General features: G+C 45.7%; 2 protein-coding genes across 3 annotated transcripts in view; one reads left to right on the forward strand and one right to left on the reverse strand.

Annotated features, from left to right (window-relative positions):
- The window catches only part of ppm1h (protein phosphatase, Mg2+/Mn2+ dependent, 1H), a 39,264-nt gene extending 31,764 nt beyond the window's left edge, over positions 1-7,500 (forward strand). For both annotated transcript variants that reach the window (XM_025002441.2, XM_037978347.1), the window contains exons 8-10: positions 2,604-2,711; positions 4,436-4,587; positions 4,833-7,500. In XM_025002441.2, coding sequence (XP_024858209.1) covers positions 2,604-2,711; positions 4,436-4,587; positions 4,833-4,980 — 408 coding nt within the window. In that variant the 3' untranslated portion in view covers positions 4,981-7,500. The remainder of the gene's footprint in view (positions 1-2,603; positions 2,712-4,435; positions 4,588-4,832) is intronic.
- Positions 7,501-19,712: 12,212 nt separating this feature from the next.
- Positions 19,713-21,790, reverse strand: part of mon2 (MON2 homolog, regulator of endosome-to-Golgi trafficking) — a gene marked incomplete in the record, with an annotated part of 32,184 nt that continues 30,106 nt past the window's right edge. Inside the window, 2 exon segments of the mRNA XM_025002440.2 lie at positions 19,713-20,307; positions 20,612-20,694. Coding sequence (XP_024858208.1) covers positions 20,144-20,307; positions 20,612-20,694 — 247 coding nt within the window.

The raw sequence follows: 21,790 nt of genomic DNA on the forward strand, positions 1-21,790 counted from the left end.
GGGGGGGATAGTTGAATTGACTGAGCCTGTTGGTCTGAACGACCGAAGGATTTCTTCTGAGTTGTGTCTTGAGAGGTTGCAGGCAAAAACTTTCTTTGGATCATGCCCGTTGACTCTGAAGCGAGGTCTGTGTGACGTAAAATCTGATCTGAGAAGGGTCTACGTCCGGGGACGGTCACGTACAGCACTGCGTGCGTCAGCTATGAAAATCCCACTCAGAATGTGGCACCAGAAATCCGACAAACAGAAAGAACCAGGGGTTTAACACGTAGACTGTTTATATGTACAGGAACCCAGAGGCTGCAGCCAGAATGGGACCAACCTTCTCTTTAGGCTGGTTTCAGTGCAAGGTTTAAGTCCCGCCCCCTCGACGGAAACCACCAGCTCTATGCCTTCATTAAAATACAATAAATGGGTCATTATTTTGAAAAATAAAACCGCATTTCAGATCATATTTTTCAGATGTCGACTGCCGTTGAGTCACGTAGTTCTAACCCTGCCGCTGCGTGTTCAAATATTCATTTTTGTAACATTCCTGCTTAAAAGAAAGCTTATCTGACACCATGATCGTGTGCGTAGGAGTAGGAGAGACCTAAAGCCCCACAGTCTGTAGAGCGCAGACTCTGGTCTTGAAAATACAATATGGTCGCTCCCGCTGGCTTCAGTTCTCAACAACGAAACAAGGCGGGGACATTTAAGGCTCCGGCATACTCCATAAGAAGTCAAAAAGTCTGTTGGCGGTCACGTGGTTGCAAGCCGTTTGTTTTCTCACACACCTTTCATCGCCAACGAGACACTCGGATCAGAACTCCCAGGAAGCTCCTCCCTCCTCCTACCTCATTAAAAAGTTTTTTTTTTCCTACCAGCTTCTCACCTCTCCTGTCCTCGTACAGATGTTTGCTTCCCTTACAGCAACCAGACGTGTTTATTAAACCGACTGAGACAGTCCCAGCCATGAAGAGCTGAGTTTTGCTGGAACAGTTGGAAAGACGGCTGTATTTTCTAACAGCCTCCAGCTGCTTCTCAGCGGAGCAGTAGAAGCAAAAGGGCTCCATTTAAGCTCACCGGCTTTTCCTCATAAACTTCTGACCAATCGCACCAGGGTCACCTGGTGTCGTGAAGCGGCAGACAAAGCTGATACAAGAACAAAATGAGGCAGCGTTCGTCACGCGACCACGTGACCGAGAGCCAACCACGTGACTTCTCGTGGAGGATGACAGCAGCTTTAGTCTGGCGCTCTGTGCAGCCTGTTGTTGAACCATAATCCAATTTTTGTTCGTTTCGAGGAAAATGCTATGAGAGGAGTTTGCTGCTTTCCACTTACAGATCATGTCTCACTCATGGACCACCAGGACCCAAGAAAACGTGTGAAATTCCAGACGATGTATCACCCACCCGACGTTCTTCTCCTTCTTCTTAAACAGACGGTTGGCAAAATAGCGCATTGTCGTCTCCCCCCGCACCCTCCACCAGTGAAACTCTTAATTCGAACACATGACAGCGTGGTCACACAAACACAGTGAAGTCTGTGTAACCCCCCCCCCCACACACACACACACACACACACACACTGGTGTCCTCTCTCCCTTTGAAGTGAGACATGAGATGGGATGGCCAGATAGAGGAAGAGGAGCTTTGTGTAATGGAGGGGAGCGTCAGAGCACTTCAAAGACCCCGGCCCGCCACCCCGCTGGGCCCCGCCGCTCCGCAAATAATCCCAGGATGTTCTTTCCGGCTCTGCTGGAACCATTTCAGCCGCTGCCGCCGCCGCCGCCTCAAAAGGCCGCACAAACTTATCCGAGCTCCCGCCTAACCAGGTCTCACTTACCCTCTGATGGCATTTTTTTTTTTTTTTTACAGTAGACTCAATTAACCCAGTTCCCCAGAAATGTGCCCACATTCGTTTTTTTTTTTCTCCCAGATATGTGTCTAGGAAGCAGAAAACGGTTTCACGCCAAACACACTCGGGTTTGATTAAACGCCACGCTGGGAAATCGACACCCCCCCCCCCCCCAAGAGGTCTTAGCAGCTCAAGAGCTGCGGCGCTAAAGGTTAATTCCACACCGTTAGGCGTTTGGTCTCATTTTCTTGATTTTAATCAAAAACGGTTTCATGAAGTGGCGTGCAGAGGTTTGGAGAAGTGAAGTCTGACGGGGCAGAAAGGCTCTTAAAGCAAAACCCGATGAACGATTCCTCCAAGTACAGTGAAAAATAGGCAAAATCGCATGCACGAACTCATCTTTTTGCCCATTTATAACAGCTATCTCAGGTTCTGTTGAAGGTAAGTAGCTTAAAACGATAGACGCGGAGGTGATGGATGATTGCGGGCTTGTTTCCTAACTGAACCTTTCTTGGCCGAGGGATGCGCCGTCAGCCCGGATCTCTGCATTTTATCATAAACCAGCAGAAACGACGGCCAAAGGCTTTGAAAGCAGGAGCCAAGTTGTGCGCGGCGCGGCGGGGGGGAGGGGGAAAAAGAAAAAGAAAAGTTTTCACTGTCTGCCCTCTTAGAATGTATCTTTTTTTAAAAACGCGACGCCTGACGTTTTAAACAAAAGGAACACCTAGCGAGGCAGGAAGCTGAACCTTTTGATGTGTCGCAGGCTCGCGTGCTGGCAACCATCGGGGTCACGAGAGGGCTCGGGGACCACAATCTGAAGGTGCACGACTCCAACATCTACATCAAGCCCTTCCTGTCCTGCTGCCCTGAGGTAGGCTCCATCTCCCTCTTTATGTCCGTCTCGCCTCGTGTGTTCCGCATGTCGTCTCTGTTATCTCTGCTCTCGGCGCTCAGAACTCCTGCGGCATTCCAAAAAAACCATAAAACTTTGATAACTCAGACAATGTTTTGCAATTATTTTCTCATTAAAGGATGTTTAAACCCTCAGAGAGAAGATCCCACGTTGTCTTCAAGCTTATTCACTGGCTAACCTTGGCTTTAAGCTAATCTGGGTCGCTTTTTTTATAAATATCGCAACTCAGAGTTAGGCACAACCACAGGACTGTTTTCTGAAGAGCATATACGCCAGCAGCACTCATTTCATTTGTAGAAAAAAAACCAGTAGAATTTTGGATTTTGAGGGTTGGAATAAGCTCCAGCCTCCAGTGGTGAAATTGGACTCTTTGGAATAGTTATGAATATCTTACCTGCTGCAGATAGCTCTTTGAATGACCTCCGTTTGGAGAAATATTTGAAGTCTTCCAACGCTGACGAGCTAACAGCTAGTCTGAGCGGGGTCGGGATCAAAAGTGGACTGCTGCCATCCTAAAACGACGCCACTGTCAGCACAGTTTCATATAAGGTCCTGTTTACCTGAGAACGATCTCTGGGAATCTTAATGTATTTTTTTTTAGTTATTGTGGCAAATCAACAAGAAAAACATGTTTACATGGACGTGGCTGTGCTCATTGAATCTGGCAGGCAGGGTTGCCAGATAGGAAATGACGAGCTGTCCTACTGTCGCTTTAAAATGATTGTATTTCGACCTTTCTCAGAGGGGGGAGGTTGTAAGATTAGCTGTGATTGGCGAACATGTGCAGAGAAAAGGAGGGGGACTTGACCCTAAAACTATCTTATAAAAACAGTAACTATCGTATATCTGGCAACACTGATGACAGGCGTTCAACGAGGCGCTCCTGCAGTCTGAAGCCTGGAAACAGTTCCATCCAAAATGATGAAACACGGACGTTTGTTTGGACCTGCAGTGAGGTTGGGTTGTTGCTACATGTTGAAAAGGCTGAGCAGCACAAACAGAAGTCTGCTGTCCACCGTTACTGCCGCTGCTGATCTGCTCGTGCAGAACAGCCGCTGACCGCAGCCTTCTGTGCTGCGTATGTGCGATTTCACACCACTGCAGGGGGAAGGGGTCCCTCGAAAACCGTGAACTCTCTGGATGTTTCATTCATCAGCCCCCCGAGTTCAGTCGAAGTTCAGCCTCCCGCTTCGACGTTCCTTTTGGACGCTTATCTTTGGTGCGAGGGACGTCGTTCTTGGGAAATCCAGGCTTCGCCGGGTTGTTGCTGAAGATTTAAAAAAAAAAAACAAAACTAAAAAGCGGTAGTATGCGGGAGAGTGCCAGTGCAGTGATGGTAAATATATATATATATATATATATATATATATATATATATATATATACGCACGTCAAGTTATATTTAGTGATGTCTCTCAAGTTTTAAAATAAAAACGTGAGCGCTGAGCTTGACGCTAAAGGCTCGGAACCATCCCTTCAGAGAGATTTTGTTGCTTCGTTGAGGAACCCACCGATTCAAGGTTCCACTCACGCCCTTTCTAATGTCGTGAAATTTAAAGATTTGTGACCCCCGTGAAGGCCATGCCGTCCCCTCTCAGTGCGAGATGATTCAAGTTTAAGACGCAATGTTAGGCTTTTAATTAATCAAGTCTCAGCTTGTTTGTTTTTTCTCCCCCCTTCAGGTCAAAGTTTACCCCTTATCGCAGCACGAGCACGGAGCAGATGACGTTCTGGTTCTGGGAACTGACGGCCTGTGGGACGTCCTCTCCAACCAGGAAGTAGCTGAAGCCGTCACCGGTTTCCTGGCCAACTGCGACCCAGACGACCACCACAGGCACGTTCACTCATCGCCCTCCGTCGGGCCTGAACTTCCTCTCACCCCCTAGTCTTCCTTTTTGGGGGGGGTGGGATCTTGTCGCAACAAAATCTGCGGGAGGCAGACCGACCGCAATGCCAGTTTTACCCATGCTCTGATCATTTATTTTGTTGGTTTTTTTACAAATATTAAAATAGAAGCCATGGTGATGATCAAATGCCATCCAAGCCCATTAATCCCTTTTTTGGTTTTTGTTTTGTCAGGTACACAATGGCAGCTCAGGACCTCGTCATGAGAGCACGGGGGGTCCTGAAGGATCGGGGCTGGAGGATAGCCAACGACAGACTGGGCTCCGGAGACGACATCTCTGTCTACATCATCCCCCTCATGTATGGGAACAAGCAAAACTAGCCAAGCCCCAGAACCACTACATCCCCCCCGCCCCCTCCCCATCACATCTTTCCTTTTCTTTTTTGTCGCTCTTAAGTGCTTTTTTTTTTTGGTCTGGACCGCCTTCTCCACCGAGGGATCCGAGTTCTGTCCAGGTTTACTTTATACCGCCCAAACCGTCCAACCGAAACTGGAGGGGAAGCAAACAATGAAAGGAACTGCTGATGACTTTAACTTTTTTTTTTTCTCCCAGTCTTGAGAAAGCCATTTTGACGATGTTCCTCTCAGGACTGCTGTTACTGACTAATGCACAGTATTTATAAATGTGAACAATGTAAATATCTATCTGCACAACGTTTAATAAGATTGTGATCGACTGAATATGTGTACAGTGCAAAAAGAAAAAACAGCAAACAAAAGGTAGAAATGGCAATGCGTACATGTCAATCGTAACACCTCTGTTCCAGGGCGGCATTCAGTTACTTCTCAACTGCGCCGGATACGTTTTTAAACTAATATTCGGCGCTGTCAGGCGAAAATCCCTGCATCTTCGAAAACACAACTTTTCAGGAAATGACCCTTTTTCATTGGATATCCATCCATAAAGTCACAGACAAAGGAGAAGGGTGACCAATAGAGCTAATTTATGCAAAAAAAATGATGAAAAATGGGGATACCAGATTTAGCCAACTCAGAGACACATCCCCCCACTTTAGTTTGAAAAATAAATACTTTCATCCAGATGACTGGCTTACAGCCATCTTTGCGTCGGCTGAGCTCAATTAGCTGTGGAGGCCAACCTGCAAAGGTTAATAAGTTATAGACACACACTCAGTGATTAGTAAAGTTTCATTAAATACCATCCAGTGGGCCATGAGACATTTTGCTAACAGACAATCGGAGTTGGTCGCGCTATCAGCTAGGGCTCGGAGCATGTTTTGGGAATGAGTCTCAGCTACTATCATACTAAATTTTAGCTCAATGCTTGTAAAATTGACTGATTTATAGATATTTTTTGTTGGCAGAGGTGGCCATCTTGAATCAAATTGAAATTCCTCTGTTGTAGCTGTGCAGCCAGTGATTGAGTTCTGAGGATTTCAGCGAAATCCCTTTGGTTGCTCACAAGATATTTTGCTGACGCAGGCCTTTCGGTAACGGGCGTAGGTGGCGAGGACGCCAGAGAACTCTGTGAACGGTTAGTGGTCCTTGCAGAATTTGACGCTTTACTCTTAGTAATTAACCTTTTGAGCTCACAGTTGAATGTTGGTGGCCGGAGAGTCGAAACAAATCGGGAGAGATGTCGAAACATTGTTAAAAAGCAGCCTCTTGTTGTTCCAGTTTCAAGCTCGGGCTCGATACGCTAACCAGCAGTGAGCGTGCACGGAGTAGGCCGATGGCTTCGTTTTCCCGTAATCTCACTTAGGCTACGTTCACACTGAAGGCAAATGCGAACCAATTCCGATTTTTTTTTTTTTTAAATTTATTGCCCACTATGCGACACAGTTCTGATTTTTTCATGACTTTTCCGTCGGATGAAAGAACGGAGGTCCCTCACGTCAGAGTCCCTCCACTCTTGGCTCCGACTCTTCATCCACACAATCCTCTGCTCAGAGGCAGCAGCCCCAGCTCCAAAAAAAAACATTACCATTTGGATGGACAGTTGGCCCCGATCAGACAGCAGCTTCAGAACCATGCTACCGCGCGCAGCGTCCATTTTGACTTCCGTAAACCCAGCGTACGGAGTGTGATGTCATATCTTCTTCTGCGCATGTGGGACTGTTTACACTGGAGTCTGATGGGAGTCGCATTTACAATGTTATGTGAGAAAAAAAAATAATAAATCGGATTTGAGCAAAAAGTCGACCTGCAGCGTGAACATAGCCTTAGCAGAGTCCACCCTTGATGCACTAAAACAGTTAGAAAAACCCATTTCTTTGATATGCGATTGGAAAACTGCAGCCGGCATGTTTGTGAAATATCTCTCAGTGTGGACAGATCTAAACACTTAAAAATAAAAAAAAAACTCAATGTCATCCTTTAGGATTTTAGGCTTTGTGCAGAAATTACACACGACTAAAAAGAGCAAAGAAGTAAAGGCATTTCTCGCACTTTACCACCTCTCCGTCTTCCTGTCATTTTTTAAACATGTTTGTGTCCACTTTCACCTGTGCCATCATCAAGTTAACACTACATGTAAAACCTGAACCCATTCTCAGATGTAATAAACCCCGAACAGTCATCCCTGTGGCTCACCGGTGCCTCTGACGTGAAAATGTTGTGATTTTTCTTTTTTTTGTTTTTAGCTTCGTTCCGATGATATTCTGTTGCTGTAAAAAGTAGCTGATGTGAACAAAACCTGGGATGGGACTCTACATAAATAATGTTCCCGGTCTAACAATGTGATTTTTTTTTTTCTTTTTTTTTCTTTTTTGAAAAATGTAGAAACGCGTAATTTGTACCGTTTGTAAAACCCGGAATACAATTTAGATTCTTTAAAATTTGTTTTAAAAGATGCATTAAAAAAAAAACAAATGAGAGCTACTTTCTGCTTGTCTGCCGTGTTTCTTTACAGCTTTTGATTTGTGCAACAAACCAGGAAAGCAACGCCATTTTTTTTGACACGTTTATTAGCTCATTCAACGGCGACACATGGGAAGTAGATCAGAATCTGTACGAACCACTTAGAACGTCAGCAGTGATATATGTTCGGAAAAAAAAAAGATCTTTCAGAGTTGATCCCCCCCCCCTACTTTGATGCAGTTAAACTCATTTTTAGTTCTGCATTCAACTGCTTTGATTATATAGATTTTTTTTTTTTTTTTAAAGCATAAGTGCTGGAACTCCAGGCTTTGATTCCAGCAAAAGAAAAAAAAGCCAACATCTTCTCTGACAAACTTGTTTCAAGTGCGTCTCGGAGCAACGTGTGAATGAAAGGGTATTGAGTTACAGAACGCCTTGAAAGGATGAATGAGGATTTCGTGGTGGAGGCTGCCGCCGCCGGGGCTGTAATTTGACTCTGAATGGCTCCGGCAAAACTGATGCTCTGCAGAAGTGACGTGATACCCAAAATACTCGAAATACCTGCAAGACCAAAGGATGTGATTCCTAGACAAAAAAAAAAAGAAAGAAGATAACATGAGAATCAAAGCTGAGTGAAAACGTGTCAACTTGGTGATTTTGTGGCACTGAGCGACCGGCGTACGGCTCGTTTCTCGTACGCTACAGAGCGCCTGTTTCAATGAGGAGACGTGGACCAAAGGGGGGGGGGGATTTACTGCAAAGACAAACTGAAGAGCCCAGATGGGGAGGAAGAGGCCTGGATGCGAGACGTTTTGAAAGGCGGAGGCAGATTTATCAATGATATTTAAAGGGCGACACCTGCGAGCGGATTGGCTCTGAGAAATCGGGCGGAAAAAAAGGGGGGGGGGTTAGATGATTATTAGATGAGAGCAGCCACGTGCTCGTTAAGAACTTCAATTATTTTACATGTCCGCATGAGAAACCGTGAGTTTTTTATAAACCCAATGAATGTTTCTGCCTGTATTTGTCATAGGAGAGGAGATAAAGAGTGAGAGAAGCAAACTTCCTCCTTTTTCCCCCATTCTAACAGGAATTTTAACTTTGTCTCAGTAATAATTGAAGGAATGCATCTCCTCCATTTTAAGCCTTACTTTTAAACTAAAATCTTATGGTGAGAAGGGACAGAGTTCTAGCTGTGTTGGTTAAACCTCTAAATGACTATTAGAGCGATACCGCATGACGTGTTAACACTTGAAGTAATTGCTAAAGGTCATCTTTCTTCACACACATATGAACGTGTGTGAGATCCCATTCCTAATCCACAGGGTTTAATATGATGTTGGCCCACCCTTTGCAGCTGTAGCAGCTTCAGCTCCTCTGGGAAGGCTTTCCACAGGTTCAGGAGGGTTTCTGGGAATTTTGGAGCGTTCGTCCAGAAGCACATTCGTGAGGTCAGACACTGATGTTGGACAGAAGGCCGGGCTCACAGGCTCTGCTCTGATTCATCCCAAAGGTGTTCTGTCAGGTTGAGGTCAGGACTCAAGGCCAGTCAAGTTCTTCTACACTGGCGGGGACGGCAGTAGCTCAGGAGGTTGGGGTTCGTCCTGTAACCGGAGGGATGCCGATTCGAGTCCCCGTTCTGTCCGTCTCAGCCGTTGTGTCCTTGGGCAAGACACTTTACCTGCTTTGTCTACTGGTAGTGGTCAGAAGGATTGGTGGCGCCGGTGTAATGGCAGCCTCACTTCTGTCAGCCCGCCCCGGGGCAGCTGTGGCTACAATGTAGCTTACCAGCATCAGTGTGTGAATGTGAGGATGAATGGGTGAATGATTGTAGTGTCAAATGCTTTGGGGTCCCCGACTGGACTAGATAAAACGCTATACAAGTGCAAGCCATTTACCATTTTACACCAAACTCCATCATCCATGTCTTTATGGACCTTGCTTTGTGGACTGGTGCTCAGTCATGCTGGAACAGGAAGGGGCCATCCCCAAACTGTTCCCGCAAAGATGGGAGCATGAAATTGTCCAAAATGTTTTGGTATGCCGAAGCAGTCAGAGTTCCCTTCACTGGAGCTAAGCGGCCGAGTCCAGCTCCTGAAAAACAACCCCACACCATGATCCTCCCTCCACCACACTTTACACTTGGCACAATGCAGTCAGACAAGAACCGTTCTCCTGGCAACTCATTCATCAGATTGACAGACAGAGAAGCGTGATTCGTCCCTCCAGAGGACACGACTCCACTGCTCCAGAGTCCAGTGGCGGCGTGTTTTACACCACTGCATCCGACGCTTTGCACTTGGAGATGGAAGGCTTGGCTATGAAAACCCATTCCACGAAGCTCTCTGCTCTCTGTTCCCGATCTAATCTGAAGGCCACATGAATTTTGGAGGTCTGGAGCTGTTAACTCTGCAGAACGTTGGTGATCTGTGTGCTCCATGAGCCTCCGCATCCTCTGAGCCACTCTGTGGTTTTACGTGGCCGACAGCTTTGTTCCCAATCATTTCCACTTTGTTATAATCCCACTAACAGCTGACTGTGGAATATTTAGTTACATCTGGACTTATAACACAGGTAGCATCCTATCCCGGTACCACGCTGGAATTCACCAAGCTCCTGAGAGCGACCCATTCCTTCACAAACGTTTGTAGAAGCAATCTGCACGCTTGATTTTATACACCTGTGGCCACGGTGGTGAAAGGAACACCGGAATTCAGTTATTTAAATGGGTGAGTGAATACTTTTGGCAGCACAGCGTACTCGTGAATGACGAGTGAATGACTCTCAGCTACAACCACACCAAACTTTTAGCTCAATAGCTGCAAAATTGGCTGAGGTATGGACATTTTGTGTTGGCTAAGGTTGATTAGCTGTGTCAGCCATTTTGAACTGGTTTGACTCCAAAAAGACAATTAGTTTCAGATGCACATCCAGTGATTACTTTGCGAACGCTTCATTAAAGTCGGTCCACTGGTTCATGAGACATTTTGCCGACGCTACAGACGAACGCACACAGAGAAAAACCCATTCTCATTCTTCACCACTCTGCAGCCAGAAAAGGCTAAATAAGTGAAACACAAACAAACGGGCCGCAAGATAACAGTGCGGCAAGCCAAGAAGGTTTGATGGACCACCGTGCGTGCCGCGATGTTGATCCGTTTTTATTCTTCTACGCACACACACACACACATATTGATCAGAGTGTAGAGCGTGTCCGATCCACCTTTCTGAGTACCGTCGCACACATTCAGAGGATCGCAACTTCATCGTGGGAGTCCCACGCGCCCGGGTCCTCTGCAGGAGCTGGAGGGCCATCTGGTCCCCACAGAACCGGCGCCGCATCCTCCTCCAGTCAGGCCAGCACTGATCTGGCACTCTACTCCTACTCTCCACACGTGTGTGTGCGTGCGTGTGTGTGTGGTCCAGATTGGATGACGGCAATGATGACACAGTCGTTCCTGTGAGCGGCTTGTTTTTCCAAGGTCACAGCACTCTCCCACCCCACCCGTGGACAGATCTGAAGGAGATGCTGAGTGGGCCCGGAGAAAGATTCTTATCTGCTCCGGCAGGAAAAAGAAAAAAAAGGTGAAACGTTAGCTCACCCTAACCGCCCCGCGACGCAGGCACACGCCACGGCCTTAAAGGGGCAGTCTGGGGATTTTATTAAAGTGATGTTCTGCCAAAAAGTTAATAACAGTTAGCATCTCATCAGCCGTGACATCAGTTGCAGGACATGGACCGCTAGGAATGAGGCAAAAGTCTAGGCTAGGCTAACGGCTAGCCAAACAAGCACCAGTTTTTTTTTTTGTTTGTTTTGAATCAATTTTCAGGCTTGTAAATCACATCGGTGTGAAAGAACACCACGTTATGCAAAGGTAGTAGAGTGCACACCAACGCTCCCAGAAACTTCAGTCCAAACCTACAAATTCACGTGCAAGACCGTCGGATCTGAAATGTAGTTTTCGCAAAGCAGCTGCTCGAGGCTTATTGTTCAGTCTGCGTTTCTGTCCGCCTCCATCAAAGGAACGGTTCGGTGATTTTTGAGGCGGTGTTGTGTCAGATAGCTATCAGTCATAGGCCATCAGCCGCGACACGAAACGCAGAATATGAAGAAAAGGTTGCGTCTGGTCTTTGGGGTGAAACTTCTCCTAGACCGGAGAGTTTACCGGAGAGTTTACCGGAGAGTTTACCGGAGAGTTTACCGGAAAGTTTACCGGAAAGTTTCAGTGTTTTTCCTTCCAACTCTATTCTTACGCCCAGAATGTTTATAATGCCAATCCTTAAAAACGCTCACAACCTGTTTATAAATTGTTTACTAGGTTAGATTGCGCCAGACAAGGGTTGGGCTACAATCTTGGCATTTCTTGTTTTTCCATGTACAGCTTGTGTCGTTGTAGTGTCGTACACCCGACTTTAGACTAGACTTGACACATGCATGATTGTAAATCTGAAAACTTACTTAAGGCTTATTTTTTTACAATGCTGAGCTAATCTTATTTTCAAATTCTCTCCATCTCAAAAGCTTGGGAGTGATATATATATATAGTTGGTTGAAATTTGACTATTTATCACCTGGCCTGGCGACAAGCGAATTTTGTTTACGAGAGAGCCAGTTTGAAAACTCTATTTTTATCAATCTGAAGAGATCTCACTGGGAATTTCAGCTTTATATATATATATATAAAAAAAGGAACGCTCAAGCTTTACAATGAGGCCAAACATTACACAAAGAGATTTCCCAGCCCTACCACAGCCGGCAGAGAAAAAATGGTCCCTTTCAAAGAAAGTTAGAATTGATGGGGTCTCTTTTTATATTTTCCCATTTTTGCGCCTGTGCTCGTTTTATCTCGTTTTGCCAGCACGGATCACATTTGAGGATGACGCAAAACGGTTCTTTAAACGCTGACCTGTTTTTCAGCCATTTTGTCTGTTTCCGTAGGCAAACGTGCGCACGTGGTTGTTGGCAGGTTCGCAAACTTTGCCTACAAATTTGTCAATTTAGGGACACATTAACCATCTATATGAGGAAACAAAAAAGCTGTGAGATTTTTCTTACTTTATCTGGATTTTTTTTTTTCTTTTACCGGTCTTTACAACAAAAAAAAAGGGAGATATCCACATACAGCACGTAGCCCTGAAAGGACAGAAAGACATGGCGGCTTCAGTGGTGCAGCTGTGATACTCATCAAGTTTTCTTACAAGGGGCTCTTAATTTACTGCTTTGGGGGCTTTCTGCTGCTTGAAGTATGATTTATCTCCGGCCTCGGTCGAATGAGAGCTTTGACACAAGATAGATGGGAAGAGCAGACTTGAGTGGGCTGCCTCTGCGCTGCTCACTGATCCACTGACTGGATCTCTTTAGGGCTGCAGTATGATAAACGATGTTGGGCTTTGCTCTGGGGGCCAGAAAACTTGTAGTCCTTACACGAGATCGACACAGCGGAGCTTTACACGACACGACCGTCGATGCTGAATCTTTCTGTCACGAAGGGCCGCGCATCATCACCCCCCAACCATGCCAAGAGTTGGAACTTTGAATCATCTTACTGTATTTATAGCCGTTCCGGTCCAACCCCGTGAACGACCTTATGTGCGGTCTCGTGAGATGTGTTAGCGCTCAGGTTATCACGGGAATGACTGTCAGGTACTACAGCACAACATCTAACTCAATGTTGGGTTGGCTCGGGTTAGTTTCACTAAAATCCGTCCATCGGTTCAAGAGATATTTTGTTAACAGACGGACCGGGTTGACTTCAACAGTTAATGCTGAAGTTTTTGGCAAAAAACGTAGCGCAATGTGTAGTCCTCAGGGTATGTGCTGGACACAATGCTCAGCTACTACCACACCAAATTTTAGCTCAATATCTGTAAAATTGACTGAGTTGTAGCCATTTTTGTGTTGGCTCATATTGGTTAGCTGTGGCGGCCATCTTGACTTGGGGTGACTCCATAAGCTAATCAGTTGTAGCCGTGCATCCAGTAATTACTTTCTGATTGTTTCATTGAGATTCCTCTATTGGTTCAAGACATATTTTGCTAACAGACAGAAAACGTTAACATCAACAATTACTACCAAAAATTTAAGTAAAATTATAGCACACTGTGTACTGCTTGAAGACTGTGTTGGGGGTGACTCTCAGCTACTACTACGCCAAGTTTTAGCTCAATGTCTGTCAAATCCACTGAGTTGTAACCATTTTTGTGCTCGGTAAGGTCAGCTGGCTATGGCAGCCATCTTAAATTGGGTTGACTCCAAACTTTATCATTTGTAGATGCTCACCCCGTGATTATTTTCTAACATTTTCAGTAAACTCCATCCAGCCCTTCACGAGATATTTTGCTAACAGACAGACAGAGGGCAAAAAAATAAAAAAGCCCCTCCACGATGGCCCCTCCTTGGAGCCAGTCTTTGGCTGGAGGAGGATTTATTGTGCAATATCAGCAGCACAGATGCTGGTGGGCAGAGCCGTGGCCCCCGGGACGAGCAGAACTATCATATCAAGTGCGAAGTCATAAATATTTCATCGGACTCTTTCTTGGAAGGTCAAAGCTCCTGTCAGCCTTCTTGAATGGAGGGGTGGGTGGGAGCGACTCCAGCTCGAGGAACGAGGCTCGTGCGCTCTTTTATCGACCCCCCTCAGGGCTTCCAGCCAATCGCAGCTCATTACACATTCTGATTGCCCCGCCCCCGCCGGGGGACCAATCAGGAGCGGAGGATGGTACTGGGCAGTGGGGGGTTCACTCGGAGCTGCTCCCCTGACCTCAGCGGGGCTCGGGTCGGTCAGCGCCGCGCGCCCGCAGGAAGTGGACTGTTAAAGTGGACTGGACGCACGTGCGGATTGAAGTGTGTGTGTGTGTAGTGGGGTGGTTGGTCCTCGCGGCGTCATTAGCAGCCCCGGAGAGAGCGGCGGGGCGGGTGTGTTGTAGGACACCTCCGTGGGCAGCCACGTCACTCCTCTCCTCATAGCAACAGTGACCTATATGCTGAGTTTCCACGCAGTCCGCCCCGCGTGCTCCTGCTGCTGCTGCACACCACTTCCTCGTGCATTTTAAAACAGCTCGGGTTTTTCACATTTAATAAAAACCGAGCCTAATCTTTTTTTTCTTGTTCCATTCTAGATAAAATTAAAAATAATAAAAACAGAGTCTGAATCTCAGGTTTTCTGTGTTTAATTAAAACTACACACGAGCGCATCCCCCCCCTCCCCCTTTCTCCACATAGTGTTTTATTGGAAACATGATACATTCAAAAACATGGGACAAATCTCAACCGTTTCAGCACACAATCAAACCGGACATATTTTTCTTCAAGTTAAAACAAATTAGCGTTGAATAAAAACAAGGAGACAAGTCGGCGGTGCGTGTTACCTGACAGAAAAGCTCTAAACCGCGTCTGGGAGTGGGACTTTTTTTTTTCTTTCTTTTTTCCCCCCATTTTTTTCCGTGAAGTGAAGGCACCAAGCACTAGCAAGGCAGTAGCTTGCGCAGTCATCTCCATAGCGGGCAGTGTCTCAACCCAACCAACAGCACAAACTACTACCTCAGCCAGTACGTGGCTCGACGCAACGACAGAGGCTGAATGAATAAATAAAGACGGCTTTAAATAAAAGAAGAAGAAATAAAACATCCCTCCCCTGAAGGCGTCCGTCCGTCCGCCCCGTCCTTCCGTCCCCGCTCCGAGCCTCTAACTGTGCGGCAGACAGACTTGAAATAGGAGGGAAACCCCGCCCAAGAAGACCGGCCCCTCTCCCTCTTCTTCCTCCTCGCATTCAAGAGCAGCAAACCACAGAGCAGAGTCCTGTTCTCCTCATGTGACCCGCCGACAAACAACCCCCCCCCAAAAAAAAAAAAAAAAAAACCCACAGAGAAACCAAACCATGGCTCCGGGACCTCCAGAAGGACGCCACAGACAACAGAGGAGAGCAGAAAGCCTAACGAACGGGTTGCAGCAATACAATATTTTGGACGGTCCTCTTTCAGCTACACTGCTGTTTAAATCGTAGAATGACCTCTTTTTTTACACTCTGCCAATTTTGTTAAATGTTTTCTTCTCTGCTGCCATTGTGATGAAGAGCTGAATCCTGTCTTAATCTCATCAGAGCTTCCTTTTTCTTGTCAAATTTAAAATTATTGTTTGCATTTTATGACTGTACTAACTGTTAATGCTGTTTATTCTATCATTTTTCTTTGTTTTAATTTGTTTTTACTTTACCTTAACCTTTGAACGGGACCACAATGGTTCATTTTCTTGTATTATCCTAGTATTTTTTTTATTTTATTGAATAAATTCAAATCAAAAGGATTTTTTATTTTGGATTTTTTTTTAAACAATACATATGGTCCATTAGATCAATGCCATGTCACTGCAGTGACGTGACATGTTTAAAGGAATAGTTCAGATCTTTTAAGTCTGTAGGCTCTATCATAAATCAGTTCCGGCAAACGGAATGGAGCCGGCCACAAATGTGAGCTTTCAGAAATTATGCGAGTGCCATGGAACCAAAAGAGGCGCTGAGCAGAACTTGGCTGCTTTGATGTGTTGCGCTACACATTGCATGTGTGACAGGCGTCTTTGTCATAACATTCTCAAAATTAATTTTTTTTGCTTTTAGCACGAAGAGCAAGAAGTTCTCGAATTTCGCTATCGGCCAAATTTGCCATTGTTAAGAATATACCGCTAGTTTTAAGAGTTCTCCTCCAGAATGAATCCATCCTCTGTTGTTTTGGCTTTGAAAGCCCAGGGCAAGCAAAGTTGCCGTGCATCATCATTATCATCATCAGTTTTCCTTTGGTGATAAATCTGTTTTGCATTGTTCAATCTTGCGACCGGGTGGTTACGAAGCCGGCCTACCTTTCCACATATCGTCCGTTTTGGCGCTTTGAGGTACAAAGGTGCATCAGTGGTGGGTTGGCTGGTGAAACCGAATCATTTCTCTTGAGTTTCGGCTGTTCGTGCCCACGATAGCAACAAATTTGCCCACATGAAAACCTTTTTAAACCCTGGCATTGCTTCAAAGGAAACAACTTGTGTGAAACCTCACATGCGCGCGCACGAGTAGGTCGACAACAGTAAAAATGGCAGCTAGCAGAGTACTGCGGAGCAATCCAACCTGATCCAAGCGAATGTTCGGGTATTCATCGTTTTCATGCTCGAGACTGAAGTGTCCACCTGCACGGATAAGATGACGCTGAAATAAAATAATTGCAGCGCCATCTAGTGACCTGGCGTGGAAACTACAGTGGATTCGACAAACGCAGCATTGCCGTGTAAATGTGTAACTTTTTCGCAATCAACACAGGAAAACATAAAACCTTTCCAGGAGGTTGTTCACGTGCATCCGTGTTCACACAGAACAGGTGGTGGATTGGCCCTGGCGTCGTCCACAACAACGAGGCAGTTGGCTTTGCTCTGTCTCGGTGAAGAAAAAAAGCTGAGCCGAAAGACGGAGCTCCCAACTCGCCATGTTTGCGCACGATCCAAGCCTCACTTGTGGTCCTGAGCTACGGATCACGACCAGAAAAACAAATTCCCGGGTACAAGCACACCCGAGTCCGGCTCTGCTGGAGTTTTTCCTCTCCACCGTCGCCTGTCACGCTGTACATGGCTCACAATGGCAGCCTGAGCCAAAGTGAACGTTTACTTGCTTCCATATATAGACTTTTCTCCATCCTTTTTATATACTGCCCTTTTAAGAATACTAATTGACTGAATGTAAGTGTATTAAACAGGTCAGTATGTAATTAGAGGTAAACTGGACCTGTTAACGTCCTCAAACTGCTCTGAGATGACCTTTGGTGCGATCTAAATGAACCGAAGAGGATAAAGCAGCAATTAGGACAGGCTATAAAAGAGCCTTAGTGCCGCCATTTTGTTAAGACGCCAGGAAATTGATTCCACTGGTGAGAATAAGGAATGACATTTTTTTTGCTTTCTTTTAATGCTCCTCAAAGCTTTGCTCCCATGATGAAGAGAGAACATTGTACATGGGATATCTGCTGCTATGAACAATTAATATCTTACCTGTTGCAGACGGCGCTTCGGATGACCTCAGCTCGGAGAAACTGCTCTGTTGGAACCGGATTGACGAGCTAGCTGTTAGCTGTAGCGGGGCAATGACGACTCTAGTCTCAGAATTTTAGAGGTGTTCATACAAACACTGTTTTATAAACTTTTCGGTGGTTTTGCATTACCCAGTTCTTTAAACACAAATAAGTGCTACAACTAGCCGCTAATGTGGCTTTTTGTGCTTGCAAACAACCACAGAACCCCATCTAAATGACAGTGATAACTGAATGTTCAATGAGTCGTTCAACTGGTAATGATATAATCCCAGTTGTCTTTAATTTATTTGTTTTTTCTTTTGCACCTGCACCTGGTAGTAACGCACCGAGTTGTTTGCTAACGACCTCAGGTGCCTTTCCAGACGGGGTGCTATTTTCGCCACAACACCTACCGCCCACGAGTTGCGAGAAGCCTGAACGGCTGCAACTTGTGTGTGTGTGTGGAGTGTGTGTGGCAGGTGGACGGACAGGTGTGTGTGTGTGTGTGTGTGGTGGTGATTAATTGAATGATTGCAGACGAATCTGAAAAGTAGTTCAGCTTGAATTGCCCACACAAAGTAAAATAAGCACGTCAGATATTAATTGTTTTTCACAGAAAAACCTTAACCACTCAGTACCATCCCTCCGCGCTCTAACCCAAAGGGAAACACTTTTAGCTTCAAAAAACTACATTTAGACGTCGAGGCTGTGAAGCTGTAGTCCTACACACCAACAGATAACATCCCAGTGGCTCCATCCATCTTCCATCCATTTTTTTTTTTTTAGAAAAAGTAACCGATTTGTTAGTGGAGCACAACCAATGTAAACGACGACCATCTTGGTGAGTAAACATGTTGTAATTGAAGTTATTATTGCCAGTTGTATTTGTGTGTGTTTAGGCGTCCATTACCAAAAAAAGCTCACAAACCACTGGCTGAATGTTAATGAAACTTTCATAAAGTTAGAAAATCTACAGCCGATTAGCTGGACTCATCAACCCAATTCTGCAGACGGAGTTTTCTGATTCGGTGTGGCTGCAGACGTGCTACTCATTGTGTAAATTCCTTGCTTAATACCTCAGATGGTAGTCAACCCTGGTTGTCTGTTAGCAAAATATCTCGTGACCCCACGGGACGGATCTTAAAGAAGCTGTCAGGAAGTACTCAGAGGGCGTACGTCTGCAGCCGATTAACGCTGCGTTCAGTTCCCTCTGAAGCTGGAAGTCGGATCTGGGAGCGACGTCGGGCCCGACTTTCCCGCGTTCCAGCTGCAGCTTAGAAAACCTGCACGGCAACCAGGCAGACTACTGGCAGCAGCAAGCCGATAACAGATGGATCTCTCTGCATTTGGTGCGATTTGCTGCTAAAGCCACTAATGGTGGTCAGAAAGCAACACCGTGTGTGAGGTGCAAACTGATAAAAGGTTAAAAAAAAAAAAAAAAAAAAGTTTCTTCCTGAAGCTATCACAACGTTTCATGTCTGAGTCGGCTGTGCTGGGTTTTTAAGGTCGGTGCTGGTCAGGAATTTTAGAACTCCACCTCGGAAAGTCAAAGTTTTGGGGGACGTTCTACTCGACTTTTATTTCCGCCAACATAGAACCTGAGAATTCCACCTTTTTGAGTAGAAATGGAACGCAGCCAAAATGAGTTTGATCCCATTCAACATGGCAGCCAGAGCTAATCCACGTTCGCCGACACAGAAAAATCTCTCCGAGTCGGTCAGTTTTACAGATACGGAGCTAAAGTTCCATGCGGTCGTAGCTGAAGGGGCATCCACAACACACGCTCGCGTTATTTTCAACTTCGACCAAGATGATTTCCACCTAAAACTCTGGCGTGGACGGCAGCGGGTGATAGGCATTCCTTCAAAGGCTTCTCGGCCCTTAATGTTGGATAGCACACACGATGTCTCTTGAATTATATTTTTACGTAGAAAGGGTAAATTTCTGTTTACACCGATAATCTAAACCTGACCCAGATAAAGCAGCCATAAATAATCTGCTCATGGAGCACCCACGGCGTGGCACAGCGCTGATTGTTGAATCGTCTCATTTATTTCACACAGACACGATCATCCCACCCCCCCACCCCCGAAAAGATGGCTGGCTATGCATGACATGGAATGTTAAAGTAATGTTGTTTTTTTTTTCTTTCTCGCCTCAAAATCTGCAAGAAACTCATGGCTGGGGAAATAAAAATGGTAACAAAAGTCTCAGTGTTCGTCTTCGAGAACAACAAAGCCCCAGGTTTTTTTTTTTTTTTTGCTTCAAGTCTTTCCTGCATACAATCGCCATCATGGCTGCTCGCTGTACGTCCCCGCAGCCTCTCCTAGAGAAGGAAACAAAACCAAACCCAGAGGCAACACTGCAACTTTCCTTTAATTTCTGTGGTAAACAGGCAATCGCAGCCAGTCTGTATGAAAATGGAGGGCTGATGAGGAGCACATAATGATGCGTGTGAAGTCATCAGTTTTGGGGGTCTGAGCTGACCTCGACGGCGGCGGCGTCTTCGTGCCGCCGTAGATGGAGCTCGCGTGGCGTCCACGTCCAAGCCCTTGCGCCGCGCCCGGGACTCGGGGGGGATTTTTCTTCATTATAAAAACGAGGAGCTTCCAAGGGAATCCGGTCAGGACTCCCCGTTCTGGACTTTGGAGACGGGCGGCTGCATAAAGTCTTTAAAGGGCCCCAGGGCCTCCCTCAGGGCCGAGCTCACCTCGGAGGAGGAGCACGTCACGCACTCGACGAGCGTGGGGTACAGGGCGATCACCTGGGCCCACGTGTTTCCGTCCACTGTTGGGAGGTCGGGGAGGGGGAGGAAGGAAGAAGACAAGGAATCTCAGTAACGGGCAGGAATAATCCCCACAGGCTCGAGGACATGAGTTCTGCTCTGAATGCAGGGCGATACCTAAAATCCTGCGTGATCACACAGAAACAAGCTAACAAAGTCTCATTCCCGCTTCCTGCGTTCGCTTCGGTTAACAGACCTGCTCTGACACATAAATCCATCGGATTATAAATGAACCGGCTGCACATTTATATACGTTTCCATATCCATTACATGTTGATTCGATTAAAAGGACATTTTAATGCTCACCGTTCTCTGGCTGCGTCTTCTTGAGTGAGTCCATCAAAGTGCTTATCGCTTTCAGGACGAAGATGATCTCGGTCACTTGTTGCCTGAAAACGGGAGGGGGGATAAACAAAGAGTCAGGACAAAGAGAAAAGCAGACTGAGAGGCTGACAGGCTTTTACGTCTTGGGCGTCGTCACAAAAGGGTGAAAAAGTCGTCAATTAGTTACTTTTAAAACGTAGGAAGCAGGAAGTTCCTGTTATCTGAGAACAAACGGACTGATGCTCAGATGAGCATCAGGTAATGTAACGTTGAAAGAAAAAAAGGCAGGAGATCATGCCTCTGTGCATCTGTTAGGAAAACATCATGACCCCGTGGATTTATTTTAATGAAACTCTCAAAAAATGTCCACTGGGTGTGCGTCTACAACTGATTAACTTTTGGAATCGACCGGATTTAAGACGGCCGCTACAGATAATTGGTCTCAGCAAACAAAAAAACGCTAAAAGCTTGGCCTAATATACAGATACTGAGATACAATTTGGTGTGGTGGTAGCTGAAACGCTAACAGATCTTTGCCTTGCATCTCAATGTTTTAACTAGAGGGAGATGTGCATTCTGTGAAGGAACAGTACTGACCATAAAGGCTTTCTTTGTTTATTGTTTACACTGTATTACCTCTGAAACACTAAGTTTTTTCCACCGCAAAAAGGAAATAATGCAAACATTTAAAAAAAAAACAACTTAATTTTACCCTTTCTGTAAGGAAAGGTTTACAGACAGTGGTGAGAGCAGCCATGTTGCATGGTTTGGAAACAGTGGGATGGACAAAAAGACAGGAGACAGAACAGGAAGTGGCAGAGCTGAAGATGTGATGAGGATGGACAGGATTAGGAATGAGGTCAGCAGAGGTACAGCACAGGTTGAAGGACTGGGAGATAAAGTTAGAGAGGACAGACTGAGCTGGTTTGGACATGTGCAGAGGAGGGACAGTGGGTATATTGGTGAAAGGATGTTAGAGACGCAGCTACCAGGAAAAAGGACAAAGAGGAGATACAGGTGCTGGTCATAAAATTAGAATATCATGAAAAAGTAGATTGATTTCAGTAATTCCATTTAAAAAGTGAAACTTGTATATTATATTCATACATTACATACAAACTCATATATTTCAAATGTTTATTTCGTTTAATTTTGATGATT

Source organism: Kryptolebias marmoratus, linkage group LG11 (genome assembly GCF_001649575.2).
Source record: "Kryptolebias marmoratus isolate JLee-2015 linkage group LG11, ASM164957v2, whole genome shotgun sequence".
Taxonomy (NCBI): domain Eukaryota; kingdom Metazoa; phylum Chordata; class Actinopteri; order Cyprinodontiformes; family Rivulidae; genus Kryptolebias; species Kryptolebias marmoratus.